The following is a 24,417-nucleotide window of genomic DNA, read 5'->3' as shown; positions in this document are numbered from 1 at the left end:
TTTGTGGTTTGGTTTCTTAAACTGTGTGTGGAACTGTTCTGATGACATGAGGAAGTAGATTCATGGACAGACTTAACTGCACTTATTTTAGTTTTCAAAGTAATACATATAAAAATCTTAATTGGAAAATCTTAATTTAAATTATTGACAAATTAAACCTAAAATAAAAAATCTAAATTTCACTTTTGCATTACATTTTCCCCTTGATTTTTCCCCCCAGTTCCTTTTCCTTTTAACAAGAATCAGCCATCCTGTTTCCCCCTCCTCCAGGGAAGGAGGACCCGGCTGACAGATGCAAAGCCGGGATACACGAGAAGGAAAACACTAAAAATTTTTTAAATCATCATTTTTCCTTCAACCCCACTCGATTACAGCGATCTGAGCTCCAATTGGAGGCACAGACCCCGAGCTGGAAAGTGTAACAGGTTTGAATTTAACTTTCTCTCTTTAAACTTCAAATTTTATGGAACTTTATGGCTTAGAAAGTGCCCGAGAGCTCCCGGAGCGGCTCCGGCACAGGGATCCCAGCAGGAGCTCTGCAGGTGTCCCGGTAGGAGAAGGGATTCCATGTTATTTGTCGAGTGGAAACCTTGATAAATTAAAGCTTTTCTCTTTTTTTGTCTTGCAAATTATTCTCAATGTGTTCTTGATTTGGGGGAAGGTAAACAAACAGAGAGTTTTCAAACTCGGGGTTGTTCGAACATACAACGACTGCAGGGATCTGGGGGAGGGATTGTGGGAGCTTTGGAAGGAAAACCCACAGATCCAGGGAACCCCTTTTTCTGTCACTCGAGTCTATTTGCCACCCGTGGACACAGGAGTTTTTTTAATTATTAATTTTTTTACTAATTCTCTTGGTTGCATTTTAATCCTGTTATATATCACAGAGGGGGAAAAAAAAAATCCAGGGCTGTGTTTTGTGTATTTATTCCCTATGACTTAGAGGAGAGCAGATCCATTCCTTATCTCCCAGCATCCTGGGATCATTAAGGTTGGAAAAGAGCTCTAAAATCATCAAATCCAACCATCAGCCCAGCCACACCACCCTGATCTCAGCTGAATTACAACAATTTGAGGAAAACCCATTTTTCAGCGCTCTTACCTCCACTGTGAGCTGCCCAGACAGGGGAACACAAAACACCTCGGCCAGGGAGGGAGGGAAGGAGGGAGGGATGCTCCTTCAGATGGAGAAAGGATCACCCTGAGCCAGCTGGGCTCCCTCAGGCACTGCCCACTGAGCCCTGCTGGGTTTCTCCAGCAGGCAAGGAGCTCAGGCAGCAGCTCCTGAACCATCTCCGGGTGGGAAGCTCCAGCTCTGAGCAGCACTGGCCCCTGAGATGCCGGGAGAACATCCCTGGTCCTGCTGCTTCCCAACCTCTCCCCATCCCACAGCTCCGCTCTGCCTCAGCGTGGGGTGTGAGCCATGCCAACAAAATCCCTCAGGAAAGCTCATCCAGGAAAAGCCTGGAGCTCTTCCCTGCCCTCCAGCAGCGAGGCAGAGCTGCAGCTGGAGCTTTCAGGCTCCTCAGTGATTCCCTGAGTTTGCCGTGGCTGGGATTGGGAATTGAGGATGTGCGGAGCAGGAGCCTTCGGCATCCTCGGGGCTGAGTTTTGTTGTGTTTTGCAGTGAACTGGAGGAATTCTGCTCAGTATGGAAGTGTTTTAAGTTTGTGGAACATGGGACAATAACTCTGAGCAGATGCACAAGTATAAGCAGAAATCCAGGGAAAGGCAGAGTTCATCTCCCTGCAGTTTATGGGAACTCCCCTTGCCCTACTTGGGCTCTGGGCTCTGCTGTCCCAGGAGAAAGGGGAAGGAGAGGGAAGAGTGAAGTCCAAGTGGGATTTTTAAATCCAGACAACTTCTCCTGACAGCACTGGAGTCATCCACCCTCCTGCCCTTGGTGGCACTGCTGGAGGAGAAGCCAAACCTGCCCTGGTGCTTGGTTTGATGCTGAGCTCATCCTAAACCTTCACCCACGGGAGCACTAATTAATTACTAATTCTATCCCAAACAATGTCCACCGAGTTTCCCACAGGGAAAGGGACGATTTACCCAGGGACTGAAGGGGCACAGCCAGACTTGAGCAGCACTGAAAGGCAACATCCCCCTGAATACAACCAGATGTGCAAGGAACACACGACTTTCCATGGGTAAAACCTGCTGCAGAGCCCAAATTAGACTCAGCTGCACTTCCAGGTCTTGAAGGTTAGGAAAAAGCAATTTTTTTTGTGGGTGAGCCATAACCATGGCTCAGCCTTCCGGCCATGGCTGGCAGGGCAGAGTATTTATTGGTGAGGGCAGATGCTCTCGACTGGAGACATTAAATCCATATTCCTGATCTTTAATTGCAGCTTAGCTAAAAACCCACACAAGGCAAGGAACTAAGACCAGTGTATTCCATACAGCAAGGAAAATGGTTTTGTGCCCTCTGAACCTCCCCACTGTGCAGCGTGGGCTCCACCAAGGGTGGGAAAGCCCTGCAGTGGAGGATTTCACATTTCACATAGGGATCTCTACTTCAACACCCACACACTTTGGTCCTGGAGACCCTGGATGGGAAACCAGAGCTGGCAGCTCTGCTCCATGTCCACGGGGGCTCTGTGACCCCCAAAACTGCACACAGCATCCTGGAGCTGGGACAGAGCATCCTGATGGATGGAGAAACACCAGGGGAACAGAGCTGGGTGAGCTGGTGGATGCCAGGGAAGGGCCTGGGGAGCTCAGCCATGGATGGGACACCAAGAGTCAGAGGAGATGCTCCTGCAGAGCCCCTTTCCCTGCTGAAAGCCCAGGGATGCCTGCCTGGAGCTGGCTCCCTCCTGGAGCCAAAGGTCTCCCAAGGCCTTCCCAGCTCACCTTGTTTTCCCATTACTGGAGGGCTCAGCTCGTTTCTCTGAGCAAATCCCCTGCTAAGGTTGCTGGGATTTGAATTTACGGCCACGGGAGGTGTTGAGCCACCAGGCCAGATGGTTATGTGCTAATTTCCATGGGTTGGAGTGGTTTGGGGATCTCAGCACAACTGTCCACATTCCCAAACAACAGAAAGCCGTAGCTTGAGCTGTTTCCTACATTAAATCATTGCATGGTTTTCTTCTCCCTTATTACAGAAGAGGGTTTGATTTGGGCTGTATAATTTACACTCCATAGCCTGTGACCCAGTGCAGCCAGGAGGAAACTTTGGAAGGGGAGATAATACCATGGAGGCAGATTTCCCTCTTCCCTGAGCTGAAATTCCACATGAAGCTGAATTGTGTTGACCAGTTCAGCTAATTCTGATTTTCTTCTGCTCCAGCAACACCAGCCACTCACAGACTTAATTGACAGACTTTATCCTTATTTTGCACAACTCAGTGCTATTGGGTGGCGAGTCAATTACCTTTATTTACGAATTTAAAATTAAAACCAGAAAATAATACCCATCCTCCCTAAGGGGGTGGCTGAAAAAGCAGAGTCTCACCCAGCTTTGCGCAGGGAGTTCATGCGGCTTTAATTTCCAGCACAAAGAATATCTCGCTGGGCTGGGGGCTGACATCACCCTGCTCCCAAAACTTCATGTGGTTCTCTTCCTTGCTTTTAAAGCTATTATTTTACATCTCTGCCGACAGATATTTGTATTGGCACATCTCATGGAATATTAAGATTGTATCTCTTCTGTTTAATTTCAAAAGGCGCTTCCTAACCCGAGTGCAAGCTCACAACTGCAAACCATGAAGATGAGTGAAAGCTTCCTTGCAAACCTCTTAATTTATTGTCCTTCTCCCCAGTGCCTCAGCCCTTCCAAGCTTTCATTCTCATCCCTCTATATTTGCATTTAGAGCCATAATTAGCTGCATTAACCGAGGATAGAGTAGCAAAACAAAGAGGAGCTTTCTGTCAGTCTCACCCAGGTGTGGGCTTGGTTTAAGGACAGAGTTTGGGTTTATCTCTGCACACAGGGAAGGATGGAGAAGCCTTCAGCATGTCCTGGGGCCAGAAAAGAGCTGCTGGGGCAGAGACAGCAGCAATGGAGAGAAATGGGTGGAAACCAAGCCCTTGGAAAAGCACTTTTCAGCAGAGTTAGCAGGACTGGGATAAATCAGCACACCGTGCTTGGACTCACCTGGCCTCACCCAGGGAAGGGGGAGCAAAGCTCAGTGCAGGCGTGGGGATTTGTGTGGTGGAAGAACAAGCCCCAGAAACCTTCAGTTCCAGCAGGAATAAACCTGCCCATCCCTGGCTTTTTCTGCACTCAAAGAGTGGTTAAGCTTTGGAAGAGGCACCCCAGGGAAGTGGAGGTGCTCAGAAACCACCTGAACTTGGCACTTCATGATGTGGGGTGGGCATGGGAGTGGTCACTCAAAAGCTGGGCCTGATGATCTTGGAGATCTCTAGCCACAATGATTCTGTGATTTTTTTAAGCCAAACTCACGAGCCAAAAGCCAGGAGCTGGGCTGGGAAAAGCCATGTTAAAGATGTTCCTCACAGCACAGAGATGAGAAATCCTGCTTTTCCAGAAAATATTCGGAGGTTGCAGTGAGACATCTCACAGAAGGTCCTGTTACATCACTCTGGAGGTCCTGGAGAAACTCAGCAGGGCACCAGCCACAGCTGGAGGAAGGTTCCTGTGGGGACAGGTCCTGTTGTGGTCTCATCCTTACCCCACCCCACAAGGGCATTATTGACCCTTCCTTGACTTCCCTGCATGTGAGGTGAACGCCGCCCACCCCTCTCTCATCTGAAGTGATCTGAGTGCCCTAATTTGATTTAACTCTCCCCAAATGCTGTCTGTATTGTTTTCACTTCACTGAATCATTTCCTTAAGGTTTAATCCTGTTCCCTGTCCACTCTCTGGGGGGGGTATGGATAAAATAACATAACAGAGATTTATTTTAATTTATCTTTAACTAATACAGTGCACGCTGAGATGAAGGACCTCTTTAGGAGGTCAACCAAGAAACTTCAGCACTGGTTGGCCACCACCAAAAACTGCTCATTTCTTGCTCAGATCTGTCATTTTTGCCATGGAATAAATTCAGGATTGTCCTGTGGACAAGGATACCTTGCCATGACCTCCTGGTTTGGGTGGAGTCAGCCCAGAGGTGCCACAGCCCAGCAGGGATGGAGAGAAGACAGTCACAGAAGAACAGAGGTTCTTCAAAGTTCATGAGGGGAAAAATAATCATGGAATGAAATTAAAGCTGTGCTGGGGAACGGGATATTTGAGAATGTCAGGGAAAACAATCTCCTGAGCACTGTTTCACACTACCACGGGTGTTTTCTGCCAAGAATCTCTCAGTCTTCAGCAGTTTCTGTTTGAAAGATTTTTAGGAAAAAGAAATATTTGTTAATCTGTTAATGACTAATTAGTTAATGACTCCTGTGAAATGGAGGTTTCGTTTACAAAACTTCAAGTTGAATATTGGCACTTGCAGCTCCCGTAGAACCCAACCCAGTGTTTTTCCAGCCCCCAGAAGGATCATTCAGCTGCCTCACAACCTCTCCAGGGCATTTAGAAACTGTTTAATTCCAGCTCTTACATCCTCCCATAACAAACCTCCCATCCCTTTCCCTGGTGGGTCATGGCAGCTCTTTGTGGCACAGTCCCATCCCAGAGTTTATTTTGTTTCCTCCAAGGAAAGGGTATTATTTGCACAATGGAATACTGGATATTCACTTGCATTTCTCTGTGCAGGTGTACCCCTGGCAGATGTTCAATTATATTTATTACATATTTATATGTTCGATTTTGGTTGCCCAGAGCAGCTGTGGCTGCCCCTGGATCCTTGGAATTGTCAGGACAGAGCCTGGAGCCCCCTGGGCTAGTAGAAGCTGGCTCTGGATGGGCTTTGAGGTCCCTTCCAACCCAAACTGTTCTGGGATTCTTTGATTTACAAGCAAATTGATTTGGATCTAAAAAAAAATCCCATTTTTATTTACTGGTAGCAGTAAGGTTGGGAATCCAGGAAAAAAAAGGAAGCTTGAAGGTAAGCCCAGGAGTAACAAGCTAACAGCTCGTACAAAAAGGGTTAAATCAATCCTAAAATGCTTTTTTACAGCAGAGGAAAGAGTTTTAAAGGGTGGATGTAGCTGGTGCCACCAAGGCTGGGGTGGGGAGAGCACTCAGGGACATGGGAGCAGCCCAGGATTTTCTGCTTTGCTCCCTGCAGCAGAAGAGGAGCTGCACCACCCAAAATATTGCTCAGAGTGTGTCCCACCTCACCCAGTTGTAAACTCGACTGCTCATCATTTAATAACACTGGAGAGGCAATGGCTGAGGCTTCCCTGAGAGCCAGCCTTTGAGTAATGGGGCTGCACCTCTCTGATCAGAGACTGCAGGGCTGCAAACCAGGATTTTCCCAAATATTAAATGGATAAATATTTTCTTGCTAATAATTCATGGAGCAAAGAATGAACAACCCTTGAGTTTAGCCTGAACAATCCTTGAATTTATCCATTAGAACCAAATATGTCCGCATACCAAATTTATAATTGCAGCTCTATATAAATCCATGAGAGTGGAGATATAAAAGAGATAAGCATTAGATGCATAATTGAGTTCAGGTGATATTAAAATATTATCACCTAAGCCAAAAGGCAGGTTTGGTTTGCTTTGTTGTTTTTTTGTTTTTTTTTTCTTTTGTTTTGGTAAATGCAAAGCAAATCTTGGCAAAATCGAGCACATCTTGACAAGAGCTCCATCTCCTAAAATCTGCCCCAAAAGTGGCCAGGCAAGGCTGTGGTTGGAGGTTACCTGAGTGCTTTCACACATTAAGGGACAGTATTAAAAGATCATTTCCAAGTTAAGCAAACATTTCTGTCATATTGTGCAACACTTGCTTTAAAATTAACTTAGTTATTCTGAACTTTATGCCAACTGATTATTTGCTAGACTCTCTGATGATGGTAATTCAGGACATTCTATCCCATAATTCCATAAAGACAATAAGATTACAAAGCCCAAGCAGGCTCTGAGTCAGCCTTTGACAGATTAAAGCTCCCCAAGCCCCCTGAAAACCCTTCTCTGACACATTAATTTGACCTAAACCCTCAAAATGTTCCTGATTATATCATCTCAATCGGGCTTGATTTTTGTTTTATTTTTCAGTGTAGGAAATTAAAAAGGCTCAGTTGATCCCCGGCCAAGTTCTTGAAACGTGTTGCAATGCTGAGGAAATCAAAGATTACTTGAAATACTTTTTAATAATATGTCATGTCAGCAGAGATAAAGGTTCACACTCCATGCCCTCAGCTGGCTTCCATCAGCGCTGGCCAGGACCCGCCGGTCACCTCGAAACCATGAGCTTATGCTCTTCTAATTATGAACATGTTCATAAAATTTGATTAATTTCTCTTTGTAAGAAGAATTAAATCTGCAGATGTGGGGCTGAACCTGCCCAGGAGCAAGAGGCAACCCCAAATTTCTTTCCCCTGCCCAGTTCTCCATTTCTTGCCACAAGGGATCATAGAATGCTGTGGGTTTGAAGGCACCTGACAGAACATCTCATTCCAGCCCTCCTGCCATGGACAGTGAGCCATTATCCTGTGGAGTGACATTCCAGAGGATGGGCAGCAGGGTGGGCATTGTCCCACAGAGGCATCAGGCAGGAGCACCTGGACATTCCTGTAGGAAACAAAACCACATCAGAGGCCGCTGCTGATGGAGCCCCATGGAAGGATGGAGTAACACAAGGCCAAATCCAGCTATAATTCAGATTACAGCTACCAGACTTTGGGAAGCTGGGATATCCACTTTCCACTCCCCACTCAGGCTGCAGGTGTTGCCCACACCAGAGCTGGCCTGGAGTGGGGTCAGCAGCTGGAGAAGGAGGTGGCTTCCAACCAGGCGTCCAGGCTGGATGTTGAGCTTGGGCTCTTGGCAGCTGTATCTGCACCCCTTCACTTCTGAGATCTTTTCCCTGGTCAATTCCCCGTCCCAGTGAGATATGCCAGGAGTTTGGTGTGGAAATGTAAAAGGTATAGATAGTTATAAATGTATATTAACATCAATGGGCAATGCCCACCCTGAGCTGAGTAAGGAGCACCCTTGGGATGGGGACTTGAGGACAAGAATGTGAGTCTGGGACAATTTAAATACACATCTGAGAACAAATACTGGCACAGAGAGGCTGTGGCTGCCCCTGGGTCCCTGGAAGTGTCCAAGGCCAGGCTGGATGGGGCTTGGAGCAGCCTGGGATAGGGGAAGGTGTCCCTGCCCGTGGGATAGGGACAGAGATGGGTTGAGATGAGATTTAAAGTCCCTTCCCACCCAAACAATTCCATGTTCTTGACAAAGACAACCTGCTGCCAGCTGAGACCCTGGGAATGCATGCACCAGGACAGAGACTCAGATAGAGAAAGAAATCCTGCAAAGTGAAACATTTGGATGTACCAGGGCTTCCCTGCCACTCTGGAGCACCTGGAAGCAGAGCATGGAATGCTGCCTGTCCCAAAGCCGCAGGGCCCTGTGGCAGCTCCTCAACCTGCTTTCTCAGCTGGCCTGTGAATTTTATCCCTTTCCACATTTTTTTCCCGTTAAGGCTCATTTATCCCGGCTGACCTCCCCGGTGCAGGAGAGGCTGCAGGGCCAGGGGGGCTGGACACCCCCTGCTCAGCAGGGACACCGCTCTCCCCTCCCCAAAACCCACCTGAGCCGCAGAATCCCCTGTGCTGCCGGCTCTGGGGAGGATTCCCGCATGGAAAATAAATCAGCGCGGGGGTTCCAGCCTGGGCAGGGCGGGGAGGTCCCCGGAGCGGGGCTGGAAATGCCGCGCAGACCCCGCGCAGCGCTTTCCCTGCGCACCTGAGGGTCCCGGCCGGAGCCCCCCGGCCCCGACCTTGCCCTGCCCGGCCACGCAGGAGTTTCCCGGGACTTTCCGGGTGGAAAACTGGGATTTCTGCCCCTAATTCAGCGCAGCTGCTGCGGGCGGCGGGGCCGCGCTTTGAAGCGGAGCCGGGGAGGGAGGGGGGGTGGTGGCGGAGCGGGCGGGGCTGCCTTAAAAAAAACACCCCAAAAACAACCAAACAAACAAAAAGCAAAGGAAAAACAGGACACAAAGCCGGAACTGCTGCCCGGCGCTGTCACAGCACAGGGGTGGCACCGGGTTTGTCGTGCCGGGGACACCGGAGGGGCCACGCGTGACCGGGGCAGCCCGGCCGGGCCGGAGGAGGGGCACGGCTCCCTTCTCTTGTATCCCCCCTTTCCCTCTTTTACTTCCCCCCCCTTTTATTTATCTTTTCCTGCCTTTTTCTTTCTTTTTCTACTCTTTTCTTCTTTTTCTCCTTCTTTTCTGTTAATCTTTCTCCTTTCTCTCTTTTTCCTCCCTTTCTTTTCCTTTTTTTCTTTTTCCCTTTTGCGCTGGTTCTGGTTAAACGTTATTTGCACTTTTGTTGGAAAAGTGGCCCCTAGTGTGCAATTATGTCAAATTTCTTTGAGTTTTACAATTTAATGGAGAACAGTAACTCTTTTATTGATCCTAGACGGGGCCGGCTCCTCTTCCCCCTCTCCCCCCCACCCCTGTGGCTCTCCCCTCCCTCCCCCTCTAACCCCCCCCGTTACTCCCATGAAATGTCACTCAATGTTTCTTATGCTCCCACCAGTTTCCAAAACAAACAGAGGAGGCTGCAGCCGTCTATTGACTCAGTTGGATGCAAGAGGATCTCGCCGTGGCCGCTGCCCCCCGACGGGAGCCGTGCGGCGGCCGGGCGAGGGGCGCCGGGAGCCGGCCGGGATGGAGCCGCCGCCGCCCGCCTGAGCCCCGCCGCCGCCCGCGGGGACCCCCGGCAGCCCGGGGGGGATGGCGCTCAGCTCCCGGGCTCACGCCTTCTCGGTGGAAGCCCTGGTGGGACGCTCGGCCAAGAGGAAGGTGCCGGAGGGCCGCGATGAGGAGCCCGGCCCCGGCTGCCGGCCGGCTCGCAGAGCCCCGGAGGCGGGTGGGTACCGGAGCGGCGGGGGGCGAGGGCGGCCCCGGCCCCGGCAGCCTCCCCAGCCCTGCCCTTTGTGTTCCCCGCAGAGAAACGGCCCAAGGCCGGTGCCGAGAGCCGGGCGGGCGGCGTGCAGGTGGAGCTGCAGGGCTCCGAGCTCTGGAGGAGGTTCCACGACATCGGCACCGAGATGATCATCACCAAGGCCGGCAGGTACGGGCCGGGCCCCCGCCGCCTCGCTCGGGCTTTGCCTTTCCGTTTTGGTTTTCTTTTTTTTTTTTTCTTTTACCTTTTTTTCCCTTTTATTTTTACTCTCTCTTTTATTCTTTTTTCTTTTCCTTTACTTTTGTTTTGTTTTGTTTTTGGTGGGTGGATGATGTTGTTTCTTGAGCTTTTTTTTTGTTTTTGTTTCGTTGTCTCGGGTTTCTCTGTCCTGTTAAGACACTTCACTTTGCTCGCCCCTTTTTCCGCTATTTTCGTTGAGTTCGATTTCCCTTCTCCCGACGCCCGCTCCCAGCCCCGCGGCCCCTCTGGGCCCCGCGAGGGCAGCCCTGGCTCAGCCGCTGTCCCTGTGCCCTGTGCAGGAGGATGTTCCCGTCGGTGCGGGTGAAGGTGAAGGGGCTGGAGCCGCTGCAGCAATATTACATCGCCATCGACGTCGTGCCCGTGGACTCCAAACGATACAGGTACGGGGGGACGGGCGGGGCCCCCCAGCCCCGCGGGGCCCGTCCCGCGCTGATGGCCGCGATCTGCGACCCGAGCGGGGCACGGCGGTCACACAGCGTGCTGGGGGGCCTGCACTCACCTATAGAATCTATAGGTGTGGGGCAGGTGGGCACGGGCTCCCGCGGCTGACGCGGGCCGGCCCGGGCCAGGTACGTGTATCACAGCTCGCAGTGGATGGTGGCGGGGAACACGGACCACTCCTGCATCACCCCGCGCCTCTACATCCACCCCGACTCCCCCTGCTCGGGGGAGACCTGGATGAGGCAAATCATCAGCTTCGACCGCGTGAAGCTCACCAACAACGAGATGGACGACAAGGGGCACGTAGGTGTGGGGCAGCCCCGCCGGGGGGCCGGGGAGGGGCAGAGCATCGCCCCGGGGCGCGGAGCATCAGCCGGGGGGCAGCGCCGGGAAGGCGGGGGCCGGTCCCTCCTGCCTTGGAGAACAGGGCTGGGTCCCTCCTGAGCCTCGCCTCGGGTTTTCTTTCTGCCCTTCTCCCTCCGGGGGGGCTCAGTCGCCTGTCCCCCCGCACAGATCATCCTGCAGTCCATGCACAAGTACAAGCCCCGCGTCCACGTTATCGCCCAGGACTCTCGCTTCGATCTAGCGCAGATCCAGTCGCTGCCGGCCGAGGGGGTGCAGACCTTCTCCTTCCAGGAGACCGAGTTCACCACCGTCACGGCCTACCAGAACCAGCAGGTACCGGGAACCGGGGGGATGCAGAGCCCGGCGGTACCGGGAGCCAGGGGAGATAGAGAGCCCCGGCGGTACCGGGAGCCGGGGGAGATGGAGAGCCCGGTGGTACCGGGAGCCTGGGGGGATGCAGAGCCCCGATGGCCGCGGCCGCGGCTCCCAGCCCGCCCCGCTCCCCAGTGTCCCCTTGATTTCACCCTGCAGATCACGAAGCTGAAGATCGACAGGAATCCCTTCGCCAAAGGTTTTCGGGACCCCGGCAGGAACAGGTAAGGGCCGGGGCCGCCCCGCCGCCGCCCCCCGCGCCCGCCGGCCCCGCGGCTGCGCTCAGTGCGCTCTCGCCCCGCAGGGGGGTCCTGGACGGGCTCCTGGAGACCTACCCGTGGAGACCCCCCCTCGCCCTGGACTTCAAGGCTTTCGGCGCAGACAGCCAGGGTAAGTGGATCCCGCTCGCCGCCTCTCCCGGCCGCACGCCCCGAGCTCCCCGCGGGGCTCCGCGGGCGCCTCGAACCATCAAAGATAACGATGGTTACCTTTGCGCGCCCACAAAACGAATCCCTGCTTTGGGGGGAGTTAATTCCGCCTTGGTTGGGATGAAACTCCTGTGAAAATGGATGCGAGAAGCCGGGAAGAGCAGGATGAGGGCGCGGGCTGAAATCAGAGTTAGACGGGCAGAAAAAAATATCTGAGTGTGCAGGAGGCTAATTTGGAGTCGGGCTGTTCCGGCTTTGATCCTGTTACACTAATTGCTTCCAACCGGGTTGGGAATATCAACTACAAACGTGGCAGTGGTGACCGCCCGTGCTTTCTGCAGCGGCAGCTTCTGCGCCGACAAATGCGTTATGCAACAGAAAAGAAAATTATCTGGAATTTAGGATGCAGAAGTGGCACAGAAACGCAAAGAAGAGGAGGAAAATTTTCGGGGAAAATGCTCTCCTTCATCCTGACAAGAGCAACCGGTCCTTTACAGCCCTTTCCCAGAAAAACGGCTTCAGAAAGTAATATTTGAAAACAGATTGTTCACAGCGCCGAAGGGAAAAAACTAACAGCTCGTTCGCACATTGCAGCCCTCCAAATTAGGTTTAAAGTCGCGAGTTAAATTCTCGTTTATGTCAGGAACTCTTCAAAGTTTTGGGACACACCAAGTCACCCACGTGTCTGCCGGGAAATGCTGCTAAAATCACAGCAAAAATTTATGTTTTGCAGGCGTAGAAATGAGGGCACAAAAAATCAGATCCGGGAGAAATTAAGAGGTTTATCACTTGTAAAAAGAACTAAAATTATTATCATTAATTGATGGTAGTAGTAACAGCAGCTTTGTTAGTATTATTAATAGGTTTTTTATTAATTTTACTTTTAGAAAATATCTTATGCAAAAAGCTCCTTTTGAGCCCGTTTGCAGGGACAGAGGAGGTGGTGGATGAGCTGCATGAGAAATGAAACAACAGCAACTGCAATGTTAGGGACGCTAAAATATTGTTGTACATACAATATTACAGCTACCTGGGATTTTTGGATTTTTTTTCTTGTTTAATGTATTTGGTATTTTTCTTCAGGACAGAATTCCTGGACTGATATAAATATAACAAAATCTGAAGTTCTACTACTAATAAAATATATTTGTGAAGAAAAGCTGTAAAACTGAAATCCCAAAGCTCTAAAACCGGGAGGTAAATTAAAAGGAATTAGGATCAACATGCTGAAGAAAAAATTGGCCATAGAATTTTTATTTTTAAGCCTAATAGAAAGGGTAGAAAACACCTGCTCATTGATCTGCTCCATCGTGTCTGCTGCAACCCCCATTCCCAAACTTGCTGTGGAATTTGGGTGAGATTATTGCTCGGGATGTGATGTTATTTTCTCCGTGCAGCAGATACTGACCCTGCTTTGCTCTGCTGTCTCCAGACACACAGGGCTTCGCTCGCTTCCTCACACACAAATATCAGCTCAGTCCCAAATTTTACGTGACCCAAAGTCCCTGAGCCCTGGAGGACACCAGGATATGTCCATGGAGAGAGGACTGGATCCTGCCCTGCTGATGTCAGGGCTGAAGCAGCCACTGCCATTAGCAGGGAAGGGTGAGACCTTCACGCCACCAAACCTTCCCGGGTTATTGTGAGAGGCTCTGCTTGCTGGGAGTTTGAAATTAATTTGCATCACATTCGTAATCGTTGTGTTTTTAAGGTGTTTTTAAGATTTGCCATACCAGCAGCCGTGGCTCAGTTTTTCTGTTGATTTCGGGTCTCTGGTTGTGTGTCAGGTCGGATCAGATCCCAGCCAGGCATTGTATTGGTAGGAATTGAATGTAAATTGTAGCACAAATTCCCTTACATTCTTTCCCAGTGATTTTGGTAAGAAATTAAAATAAAGGGATTGGGGGAGGGGGAAACCCTCTGGAAGAATTTGGTAATGAGTGTGCAGCAGACATTTGGCTCTCCCCAGGCAGGAGATGAAACCAGCATCTGTGTAGCACCAGGGCCGGCTGCTCCCAGCACCATTCCCACCTCGGAGCAGCCATCCCGTCCCTCCTTCATTTTTACTCCTTGGGGTTGCTTTTCTCCCGAATTCTGAAAGTGTTCATTCATCCCTTCCAGAAAGGAGGACGTTCACATGACCTGTGAGTTTAAATTTCTGGAGACACCGATAGCATTCAGGGGAATGTTTCAAATTGCTTGGGAAGCCAAGTGAAATGAGTCAATTCCTGTGAGCAGGAAGGTACAAAAAATTCTCCATCGGGCTGAATATGCTTTTTTGTTCTTATATCCAAGGGGAAAAAGCTGTCTGGAATTTGCATGAAAAATAGGGAACCTGAAATGGCAATGGTGTGGACATAGCAGGGGAGGGTTATCGGTCGTGCAGCCAGGTACGGATCCAGGTGTGTGTGGAGCTGCATTTACCATGATCCCAGTACAAGGAATGGGATTAGACACGTGTAAATATTGTTATTAGACAAATATCAGCTAACAATAACCATTTATGGGTAGATCTTCCCATTTTCTAGGAGCTGGTCCTTGGAGCAGGTTTGTGCTTGGACGGACACCGGCAGCAGGGAGACCTGGAGCAGGAGCAGGAGTCCTCCAAGGATTGCTTGGCTGTGGACAGCAGTTAGCCCAGCCTGGATAATTTCTCTTTTCCTTTCCAGGTGGGAGCTCCAGCTCTTCTCCAGTGGCCTCCAGCGGTGGGACCCCCTCTCCTCTGAACCCCCTGCTCTCTCCATCGTGCTCCCCTCCCTCGCTTCACCTGCCTGCGAGCAACCTGGGCATGTCGTGCCCCGAGAGCTTCCTGCACCCCCTCAACGTGCCCCTCTACTACAAGATCTGCCCTACGAGCTTCTTGAGACAACAGGCGCTCCTCCTTCCCAGCCACGAAAAGCTGGGAGCCACCAACCCACACCTTTTACCCCACTTCATGGTGGATGTGCCCAAACTGTCTTCCCTGAAAAACGCCAAAGCCGAAGACTTAAACGCTCAGTGCCTACAAGCCCCCGGTCCTGCTGGTCAAATGCTGTATGGATTACATGCATCTGGAAACATTTTCCCATCAAGTCCCATTGCTCGGGAAGCACTTAATTGTTCTTTACATCCTCCATATGGCTTGTATGGTTATAACTTCTCTGTGCCATCCAGACTGATGAATGCAGCAGGGCATTTCAAAGTGAGTGACAGCATTCCGGCTGCTTTGAGGGACGGCAGATGCAATCACTCCAACTGGCACCCCACAATTAACCACTGCCTTTAGTGGGATCAGAGAATATTTCTGAGCTGTGTAAAGCAAGTCCTTCCATAGCCAGGGGCTTGTTAGTTGTTGACTTTGAAACGCTGCATGGTACAGGAGCAGGATGGGCAGGCATTTAATCCCTTTATTTTGTGGACAGAAGGGTTGTGTTGTTGGGAGGGTGGAGGATCTGGCAGGGTCTGAGATGATCTTGGGGTGGTACCTTTTCACCACATTTATGTCACAGTTGTAGGTTAAGAGCAAACTGTCAGTCACCTTTTTACTATTTGCACTCCCAAGTGGGGACATTGATGTCTGTATTTCTAGAGCTCTGTTTTCTCTCTCTTGCTTGCCTTTAGTTAGCTCAGAGCCCTGGGGAGCTGCTGCTCACCCACTCAAGTTTTATCCCTAATTTCAAAGGGACTATCCAGGACCCGGACTTGGCAGAGGAGCCACATCTGGCCAAGCACTTGAGTTTGTCCTTAAGTTCTCTTGGCTCTAATAGGTCCTAATTAATGACATAAAAGTCCCTCATTCTCCAAGACCCAGATGCCTCTGTTATCAGGGTGGGGACATAAATCCAAGTACCTTAAATCCAAGTTTCTGCTGCCAGGGTAAAGGAAGGCAGGATGAAAGATGGAAGGGGTGAGAAGCTGGAGAGGTGGCCCAGATCCCTCTTTTCTGTGCCCCACCCTCCAGTGGCACCAGCATTGATGGCGTGGTGGGAAGGACAGGTGGGGTCACACATCTCTCCTGTGGTGAGATGGATCCATGCTGGGGACATGGAGGATACATCTTGGAGAGTTGTGTGGGATGAAACACCCCCAGGAGCCCTGCAGGACAATGCTGTGACCCAGAGCTCTCAGCCCCAAGGGACACAGAGGATCCATGTGGGATCTCATCCAGCCTTGCCCAAGGGAAGGGACAGGGATATTCCTGGATCAGTCCCACAGAGAACAAAGAACCTTTGTGGAGAAGTACAACTCTACAGGCCTTGGAACATGAAATTTTCAGTTTCTTCCAAAATTCATGTTTGTTTTCTTGTAACCTGTGGATATTCTTGTTATTCGTGTAAATAATCTCCAGCTCCCAAGGGTGCCATGTAACTCACAATAAATCAGGACACAGGTTTTATTCTTCATTTGATTGATGTTCAGTCTCTACTTACAGTCAAATTTATCACTTGATAGATGGCAGAGATTGGAAAATAAGGCTTGGTTGGGACCAGCCCTATTTTGGGATTAATCCTATATTTTCAAGCACAACACACAATATAGAGGGATTAGGCACAGGCTTAAGAATCAAAACTGATACCAGATTTTTGATTTTATTTGCATCCTGAACAGATAACAAATTCAGATCAGAACAAGCAATATCAAAAGCTGCTAAATTAACAAAAATTACACTTTTAGTTTCATGAGACTTTGATAAAATTCAGACAACATTGGTTTCCCTAATTTTCCTGATGTGGGTGTTCACAGAGCCCCCAGTGATGGCAGTATGAAATGGGGGATTGTGATAAATGGTCTGTACAACTGTAAAAATGAACAAACCTGCTTTCTCGGGCTGTTTCTTAGCAGTTTATCTCACTATTTTTATTAAAAAAAGAAAAAGTGGTTGTTTTTTTTTCCTTGGGAGTCCTTATTTCCAGCATTGGTGGTGACTGAATTCCCATGGCAAGTCCACTGCTGGCCCTGGCTGGGCTCTGTCCAGCTGAGTGACCACGACCCAGCCCCCACATGTGGTTGCACTCCTGGGGAGCTGGAAGGCTCTTCCTGATCAGTCACGGATTTGTGCAACAGGGAACTTCCAATTTTCCAAATATTTGCGGTTGCATAAGATATTCCAGAGTTGCTGGCCATGAGCTGTAATCCAGTAAATCAGTGTCTGGTTAAAAATGTGACTGATAATGACTGGGAGAGATATTTTTGGTGCAGTGATTTGCTGCACCAGGAATGATGCTCGGCAGATTCCAGTGGAATTGAGCTGGATCTCAAAGCGCCTCCGTGGGTCCCGTAGGATCCCAGGTTTCACCACCCTCCCTCATTGCAGCCACATGGAAACACACCCAGAGCTCGGTCCCTGCAAGGTCTGAGCCTGTCCCAGGGGTGCCACACTTTGGGAGGGTGCTCATCAGGCAAATTGATATTTCAAAATATCAATTTGTCTGAGTGAGAGATCAGCACGTCGTGAGAGGAATGGCTTGATTCAGGTTATCTGAGGGTTATTTCCATTTTCTTTGCCTTCACCTCCTGCTTTTATCCTTCCAAAAGGAATGAAATCAAGTCTAAGAAATAAAAAGGATTTGGGTTGTGTTTTCAAGCTCTCTGTGCCACCAAGGCCACCTCAGAGCAGACCGAGCTCCCTGGCCCTTCTGGCTTAGGGATATTTTCCACATCCACAATGGTGACTCAGCTGATTCAGTCGCACTATAAAATAGATGGGTTTGCATGGATATTGAAATAAATGTGCCCCCAAAAGTAGCTAACCTGCACTCTGCACTCTCGGGGTCCTTTGTAAAACAGCTGCTAGTGGGAGATGAGTGGCAGAACTCAAGAGAATAAATCAGGTTAATCAATATGATTTATTAAATGTGAAACTGGGCAAACTAAGGTCAATATTTCAAGCAAGCCCTTGTGCCTGTCAATACAATTCCATCATGTAATGCTTTGTATTTCTTGCCACAAATATTATAGGAAAACTCGTGGCCAATTCAAAGTTCACAGTTCTTTGGACTTAGTGGGCAAATACAAACAGCACCTCAGGATTACAGTGCTATTTTTAAATGGGAACAGGGAGAAAAACAAAGGGTTTTTTTAGAAGATGAAACTTGCTGAACAATCTCAGCTATTAGTCATTTGACCTTTCGCAAGAGGAGTTTGAAGTTATTTGGGAATATCTGAGCCTGTTTGTAGCACTCATCACGTAAAATCCGCCAGTCCAGAGGTGCCGTGTCCATGCCCAGCGCCGGGACATGGGATGGGCTTGGTGCTCAGACACGGGGGTGGATTTAAAATCCAAGGAGACAGAATATTCGGCAATAATATTTTTAATCAAAGTGCAGTTTACTCTCTGGTTTCACCCAAATTTAATCCATCTATTGGAGAAGCCAAAGGCATGGAGGGAGCATCGGATGTCGCTTTTTGCGATGGAAGTGCCTCGGTTTACATTTGATCTGCTGAGGTTGGGGCTGTAATTAGATGATAATTTGTATCACAATTATGCAAAGCAAACGAGGATTGGATAGCAAGATAGAGCAGAACAAATAAGCACCCAGACCATTTGAAATGCATCCAGTATGGAAACCATGTCCATGTGTGGCTGGGGCCGGGGACATGTTGTTCCAATAAAGCTGCAGAAAGGGAAAAGGCCGGGATCGGTTCCTCCAAAAGTTTCAAATGCTCATGTTTACAAATTTGTATTGCACATTAATATGTAAACACAGCCTATTGGAAACAGATGAGGCCACAACATTTACGTGCCCTTTCCTCTTTGTTTTGGGTGTCTGGTTGTCCCCCAGATCACACAACATCTGTGGTGACTCATAAAACAGCTCAGGAAGCTAAAGGAGAGGTTCAGATAATTATAAAATCGCTGGTGCCATGGTGACGCGCCCATCCCAGATGGATTTTGGGTTTTGGGTGCAGGGGGATGCATTCACAACTCCTGTGGGATTGTGCTACAAGCACTTAGTGACTGGAGCTGCACTTTGCAGTGCCACAAGCAAAGCCACATTCCTTGGCATTTTCTGGATGAATTTTATAATTTTCTTTCCTGCTGTGTCACTGGAGCTATGACAGGAACCATGGCATTGCTTGGAACATGCAGGAACTCCATCCATGCCTGCTCTGTGCACCACCAACACTGCATTCCCTGGGAAAAATAGCTTTTAAAACATCAAAAATTATTTTTTATAAATTAATTTCCAAAAGGAAAAGGAAAAGCACCTTCCTCACAATGTAAAAAAAAGCTCTGACTTGTTAATCACCTCTTCTTTCACTGGTTTATTTGCATTTTGGGATGCAAACTCCAGGCATCCCTTTCCATGGCATCCCAGACCGGCGGCCCCGGGGAGTGAATGCCGATGGATGCAGCAGTCGAGGCTGCTGGGAATTACAGGGGCTGAGAGGACTTTTGCAGATGTTGGGAATTGCCCTGCAAGCTGTTTGTGCTTAACAGACCTCTGGTCTCCCCAAGCTCGTGGACTTTCTGAATTTTGCAGTTATTTATAAAGCCATTTCTCCGCTTTGTCCTTTTGGTGACATTCCCGAGAAGGGCCTATCGTCTGCTTCCATCCATCAAACCATTTCCTCCCAGACTGCTGCTCCTAAAGCACCAAGTTTTCAGTTTATTGTAGCAATTAAGTACAAGAAGGAGTCCAGGTTTTGAGAAGGACCCCTTGAGCTTATAAATCAAACAGCACAAAGCAGCAAGTAAAAGTCAAGACCTTTCTGGAGAGGGAACACCAGCGATAGGGAGAAAACTTAGGAAAAATAATTTTTGCTGCCTAAGGAGGCAGATCCTGAACAAAACCAGAGATGGGGGCAGGAGCTAAGGATGACTTCTGGCTCTCTGAAGTCTGAAGATATACTGGATACATTCTGCAGATATTTTCAGCTATTTTTTCTTATTTCAAAAGCCTTGCCTTTTCAGGTTTTCAGAGAATGGTGTTTTGGAGAAATTTGCTTTTTCCTTCTTGGCGCTGGCTCCAGATCTCACCTCAGAGCTGGGTCCCAGCTCCAACAATTTCCTCGGGGCCCTGCCCAGCATCTGGGAACACTTAACAGCTCATCCACCCGCTCTGCTCACCTGCCTGAGGAGCCCTGACAGGTCCATCTGCTTCCAGTCAGGCCTCAAATAAAACCTTCGGCTCGAGGGGAAGAAACCAGTCAGGGACTTTTTGGTGACTTGGAGTCACTGCTGAAAGTACTCAGCTGATGCTCCAGGGGTGGATTCTGCCCTCAGCTCCTCGTCCACCAGAATGAGCAGCTGCATCCTTTGCCCTTGGACCTGCAGCATGAAACCAGCAGAAATATCCTTTTTGGGCAGGTTTGGGTGGGTGTTAAACACTGAACCACGATTTGCTGTGCCCATGTCACCTCAAGCACTCAGTGGTTTAAATCATCACACATTGCTTGAAGCACCCTGTAGGTTTAAGGCAGTTTGATAAATTTTGGGGCTGGGCTGTGTTTCATGGGGTTTTCAATCCCAGGACAAAACGGTGGGGACCAGAAAGTTGATCTGGTTTATCTTCAACAACACCACCTCTGTGCTGAGTGCCTTTTAAACTTAAAAAAGAGCATAAATCCAGATACAAAGCAATGTTTCAAGTGCTAAGTGGTTCATCCATATAATAGTGAATTATTATTATCATTATCATTATCATTATCATTATCATTATCATTATCATTATTATTATTATTATTATTACTACAACTATTACTATTATTATCATTAAATATCATGCAATGAAATGCAAGGAGTGGAGGCTCCTGTGCCCTCCAAAGCTGTGGGGACAATTAAAGGCACCTTCAAGTGAGTCCAGTAAGGTCCCATCCTCTCACAGGTCTTGAGATTTGGGGCTGGAATTGGGGATTTTTCTCCCTGCAATGAAAGCATTTCACATGTCTATCCCTAGAAATACTCAACTAGGGTTTTAACACCACTGCCTGTGCAAAAGAAACAAATTTAATTTTACACCAATACCTTCATTTCTTGCAGCAAACCATTATGTTTGGAAGTGTTAATAAACTTAAAGATGAGAATGCAGTCTTCAAAAAATTTGATTATCAACAATTTTTCTTCCATAGAGGGCAATAAATGTTGAATATCCAGCTGCCCCACTCAGGACATGCAGGTACCACATGTCTCCCTTCACCAGCAACACTTTTAGCTCCAGCCCTTTGCTGAATTCTTCCTTTATGTTCGTTAAAGGTCGTACTGTAAAATTAATCAAAGTCGATATGCTATTTCCTGTATCGTATTTCTTCTAACGTTATCAATATTGCTAATAAAAATAGAGATTGGAACAGTATGTTGTAATGTCCAGGATATAAGCCAGATCCTGCTGCAGCTCAAATAAATATGAATTTGGCCTTTGGCTTTCATAAAAGCAGGATAATGTCTCTATCTGGGCTCTTCTAACGGATAACATCAGCCCCCTTTGCTTCACTCCTCGGAAGTCCCAGAACTTGAGAATTTAGACTGGTAGAAGAAATACAACTCCATGTCCTGGAGATTTTTGGGATTAAAGCAAATCAGTGTAAAGCAGAGCCCCAAATTTCATTCCCAGCTGAAACAAAATCTGGCATTTCCAAATCCTTCATGCTTTGAAAGTGCTGACACTTCCCATGTTGGCCCTTGGAACTGCAAATGAGGAGCTCTTGAGGGACAGAACGAGAAGGAGAGAACAGGGAAGAGATCATATGGATCTGGTCAGGTCCAGGTACTTCACTCCTGCTGCTGTTCTTCCTTCCCAAGACAATACCCTTCTTTCTGAGGTGGATTTTAGTAAAATTTTTGGTTAAAGAGTTAGGAAGGAATTCTTTCCTGTGAGGGTGGGGAGGCCCTGGCACAAGGTGTCCTGGGAAGCTGTGGCTGCCCCATCCCTGGAGGTGCCCAGGGCCAGGTTGGACAGGGCTTGGAGCAACCTGGGCTGGTGGAAGGTGTCCCTGCCCATGGCAGGGGTGGGACTGCATGGGCTTTAAGATCCCTCCTCCTTAAGCCATTCCATGATTCCATGAAATGGGTTTGGGTGCTGTTTGAGCTGTGTGTGCCAGTGAGGATTCTTCCCCTATGTCCAGCTCCTCTGGCCACCTTGAGGATCCTTGGAGAGTCAGGATTTCCTCAATCACACGTGTATGAAGGATCCATCTGGGAATGCACAGTCTTAGCTGCTGCCCCTGGGACTCTGTCTGCAGGTCCTGCTGGTGAGACAGCCAGAGCCAAACCGGAGCCTCCCAAATGACCACATATCACTTATTTTTAAACTGGTTTTGAGTATCACTCATGCATCTGGAGCCATGAGCCTTAATAAGCCATAAAAAGAAGGAATTTTGCTGGGTAGGTCTCCTGGACACAGAACAGAGCAGAGGATGGAAATGAGATCCAGCTCTGCCCAAGCCAAAACTTTCTGGAGGCGATGGCGAGTGTCTCTGTTGGCCATCCTGCATGGGGCTCGTGGGGCAGGGATGCTCCTGCATCCACTGACTTCTTCCATCACCCTGCATCAGATCCAGACCATGCTCAGGCTCCTGAAAAAAAAAAAAACAACAAGGAAAACTGTCTCAAAAATTTGGAAGCTTCTGTGTCTCCTTGGGGTTGTATCTCTTACCAGAATGTTTGGAGGTATCAGGGATTGGTCCATGCTCTCCATGTGGATTTGCCCCTCAGCAGGTATAAAACAGGGATTTGCTTCTCAGCTTAAAAAAACAAACAAAAAAAATTAATGAAAACTTCACTGGGGTGGAGAAAAGTGTTTTATTTGCAAAAATTGGGCTTGGCCAGTTTGGATCCTGGCATTCCCGCCCCAGCAGCCACGTGGCCTCAGCGCCAGCCCCCACATTTTAATTCTTTCCCTTTTTTTCCTTAAAATAGGACACACCTGTAAGGAAGGCGAGTTTCTTCAAGACATTCCTGATCTGGAGCATATTAAACGGATATTTTTGTTTTGTATTTTGGATGATTTGCTCCAGTGATAACATAATAGCATGATATTTAGCCTGGGACTGATTAAAACATTTCTTTTGATCAGCGCAGCAGATTGGAGCAGTTGTTTATTACTGGACAAAGCTTGGAGAAAAGGAATTAAGAAAAAAGAGCTGAAAAAAAAAAGGCTCTGGGTGGCTGTTGGGTTTGGTTTGTGCTGGGATTTTTCCTTTGCTTTGGGAAAATTCTCTGTTCCAGCCGGGGTTTGGGAAGTGAGAGAAGGGAAGGATGATCCATCACGCTGATGGACAACGGCTGAAAAGCCGGGCACTGGCTGTTAAAACCACACGTGTGGGGAATAAAAGTCATTTCTCCTCTCAGGACACACCGGTGGCCCAGATCATCACTGATGAATTTCTACATCCAAATTTAGCATTTCCTAGGAGGAGACTTCTCAGCTACATCAATCACTGAACACTTCAAAGCTGCTTATGTTTTAAAATATAAGATTTAACTTAAAAACCTTTTTATTTTGCTTTCTTGACCAAATGCAGAGCTGTTTTGTTACAAACCTACAACATCTGAATGTAAACGTGTTATTCTGGTTTAGCTCCAGCTCCTCTAAAGGCTTTTAAGGCTATAGATTTTAATTACATGAATATTTTTAATAAAATCCCCTTTTTAACTGCTGGCAAGACTGTAAGGGAAAAAACAATAATATCTGGCTCTGTCTCTCTGACAGAATAATTCTTCAAGTTGCATTTGCCACATCCCCGCAGCTGTGACCAATAATCCTCTGTCTTTATGATTCTCCTCCGATATGAAATTAAAATGAACTGGAAATGTTTATGCTGCAAATGGTGTGCAACACATTAAACAGATAATGCCAGCGAAGGGTTTGCTTCAAACAGGGGTTCCTCCTCCAGCAGAGCCCCTCTGTAACTTAATCCTCACTTTTCCCAGGCAGCAGAAATTGCTGCTCTGCAGAAAGCCTCGGACACATCACAATATCTTCATTAAAGAGGAATTACTTCCATCTCACCATCCCCAGGTGCCACTGAAAGCAGGGCTTTGTTTCATGTGGCTCATTGCAATTCCTGTGTTTATAGCAGTGGATTCCTTGGCTTCATGGGACATTTGGAGATAAATCTATTTTGGGTCCTGTTTGCTTCCCCTGGCCTTTTCCCTGCAGCATGTTTATAGCTGCATATTAATTCCTCGGTCATGCCTTTGGAATTTTTCACTGCTTACAATAAAAAAAAAAAAAGAGGCCTCATCCTATTTAATCATCTCAGCCCAATATATTTTTTCCTTGTTTGCACCGATTGATACATTGGGCTGAATCAAATTCTTTCAGGTTGTTAATTCTGAGGAGCTCCATTCCCCAAGCCTGCACCTGCCCCGTGTTTTCCTTGCAAGGGGACACCTCTCCCCAGCTCCCTGACGTGTGTGCAAAGGGATCCTGGGGATGTGGAGAGCCTGGGGCTGGGGAGGTGAGAGCTGCACCCTGGTCATTGGTGTCACCCCTCTGTGTCCCACAGCCAGACACTGTGTCAGTGACAAGGGAAGGGAAGGAGCTTGTCCTTAATTGGGGAATTTTTCCAGTACAACCAATGGGATTTTCACATCCTGCTGCTGCCTGGACACCACCACAGGATGGTTTGGGTTGAACCACAAAGCCCATCCAGTTCCATCCCCTGCCATGAGCAGGGACACCTTCCACTATCCCAGGGT

General features: G+C 48.4%; 1 protein-coding gene and 1 long non-coding RNA gene across 2 annotated transcripts; one reads left to right on the top strand and one right to left on the bottom strand.

The window, feature by feature from the left end:
- Positions 1-9,634: 9,634 nt before the first annotated feature.
- TBX22 (T-box transcription factor 22) lies at positions 9,635-16,101 on the top strand. Its single transcript, XM_064426535.1, has 8 exons — positions 9,635-9,912; positions 9,993-10,116; positions 10,488-10,589; positions 10,779-10,953; positions 11,164-11,328; positions 11,527-11,591; positions 11,672-11,757; positions 14,465-16,101. Exons 1-8 carry the CDS (start codon positions 9,777-9,779, stop codon positions 15,058-15,060), a joined length of 1,449 nt encoding a protein of 482 aa, XP_064282605.1. The 5' UTR covers positions 9,635-9,776; the 3' UTR covers positions 15,061-16,101.
- Positions 16,102-16,557: 456 nt separating this feature from the next.
- LOC135304282 (uncharacterized) lies at positions 16,558-21,584 on the bottom strand. The gene is made up of 3 exons (XR_010365722.1): positions 20,743-21,584; positions 19,846-20,046; positions 16,558-18,226 (listed from the first exon to the last, which is right to left on the bottom strand). It is a non-coding gene; the product is annotated as an uncharacterized LOC135304282 (long non-coding RNA).
- Positions 21,585-24,417: the final 2,833 nt, after the last annotated feature.

Source organism: Passer domesticus, chromosome 7, assembly GCF_036417665.1.
Source record: "Passer domesticus isolate bPasDom1 chromosome 7, bPasDom1.hap1, whole genome shotgun sequence".
Classification (NCBI taxonomy): Eukaryota; Metazoa; Chordata; class Aves; order Passeriformes; family Passeridae; genus Passer; species Passer domesticus.
Note: the sequence above shows the minus strand (reverse complement) of the source record. Positions and strands in the feature narration are given on the sequence as shown.

Excerpts from the sequence above, each read along its gene's own strand:
- TBX22 (XM_064426535.1), top strand. The coding sequence starts at position 9,777 with ATGGCGCTCAGCTCCCGGGCTCACGCCTTCTCGGTGGAAGCCCTGGTG. Across the intron at positions 10,954-11,163 it reads AGATGGACGACAAGGGGCAC|ATCATCCTGCAGTCCATGCA; the intron begins GTAGGTGTGGGG and ends CCCCCCGCACAG. Across the intron at positions 11,758-14,464 it reads TTTCGGCGCAGACAGCCAGG|GTGGGAGCTCCAGCTCTTCT; the intron begins GTAAGTGGATCC and ends TTTCCTTTCCAG.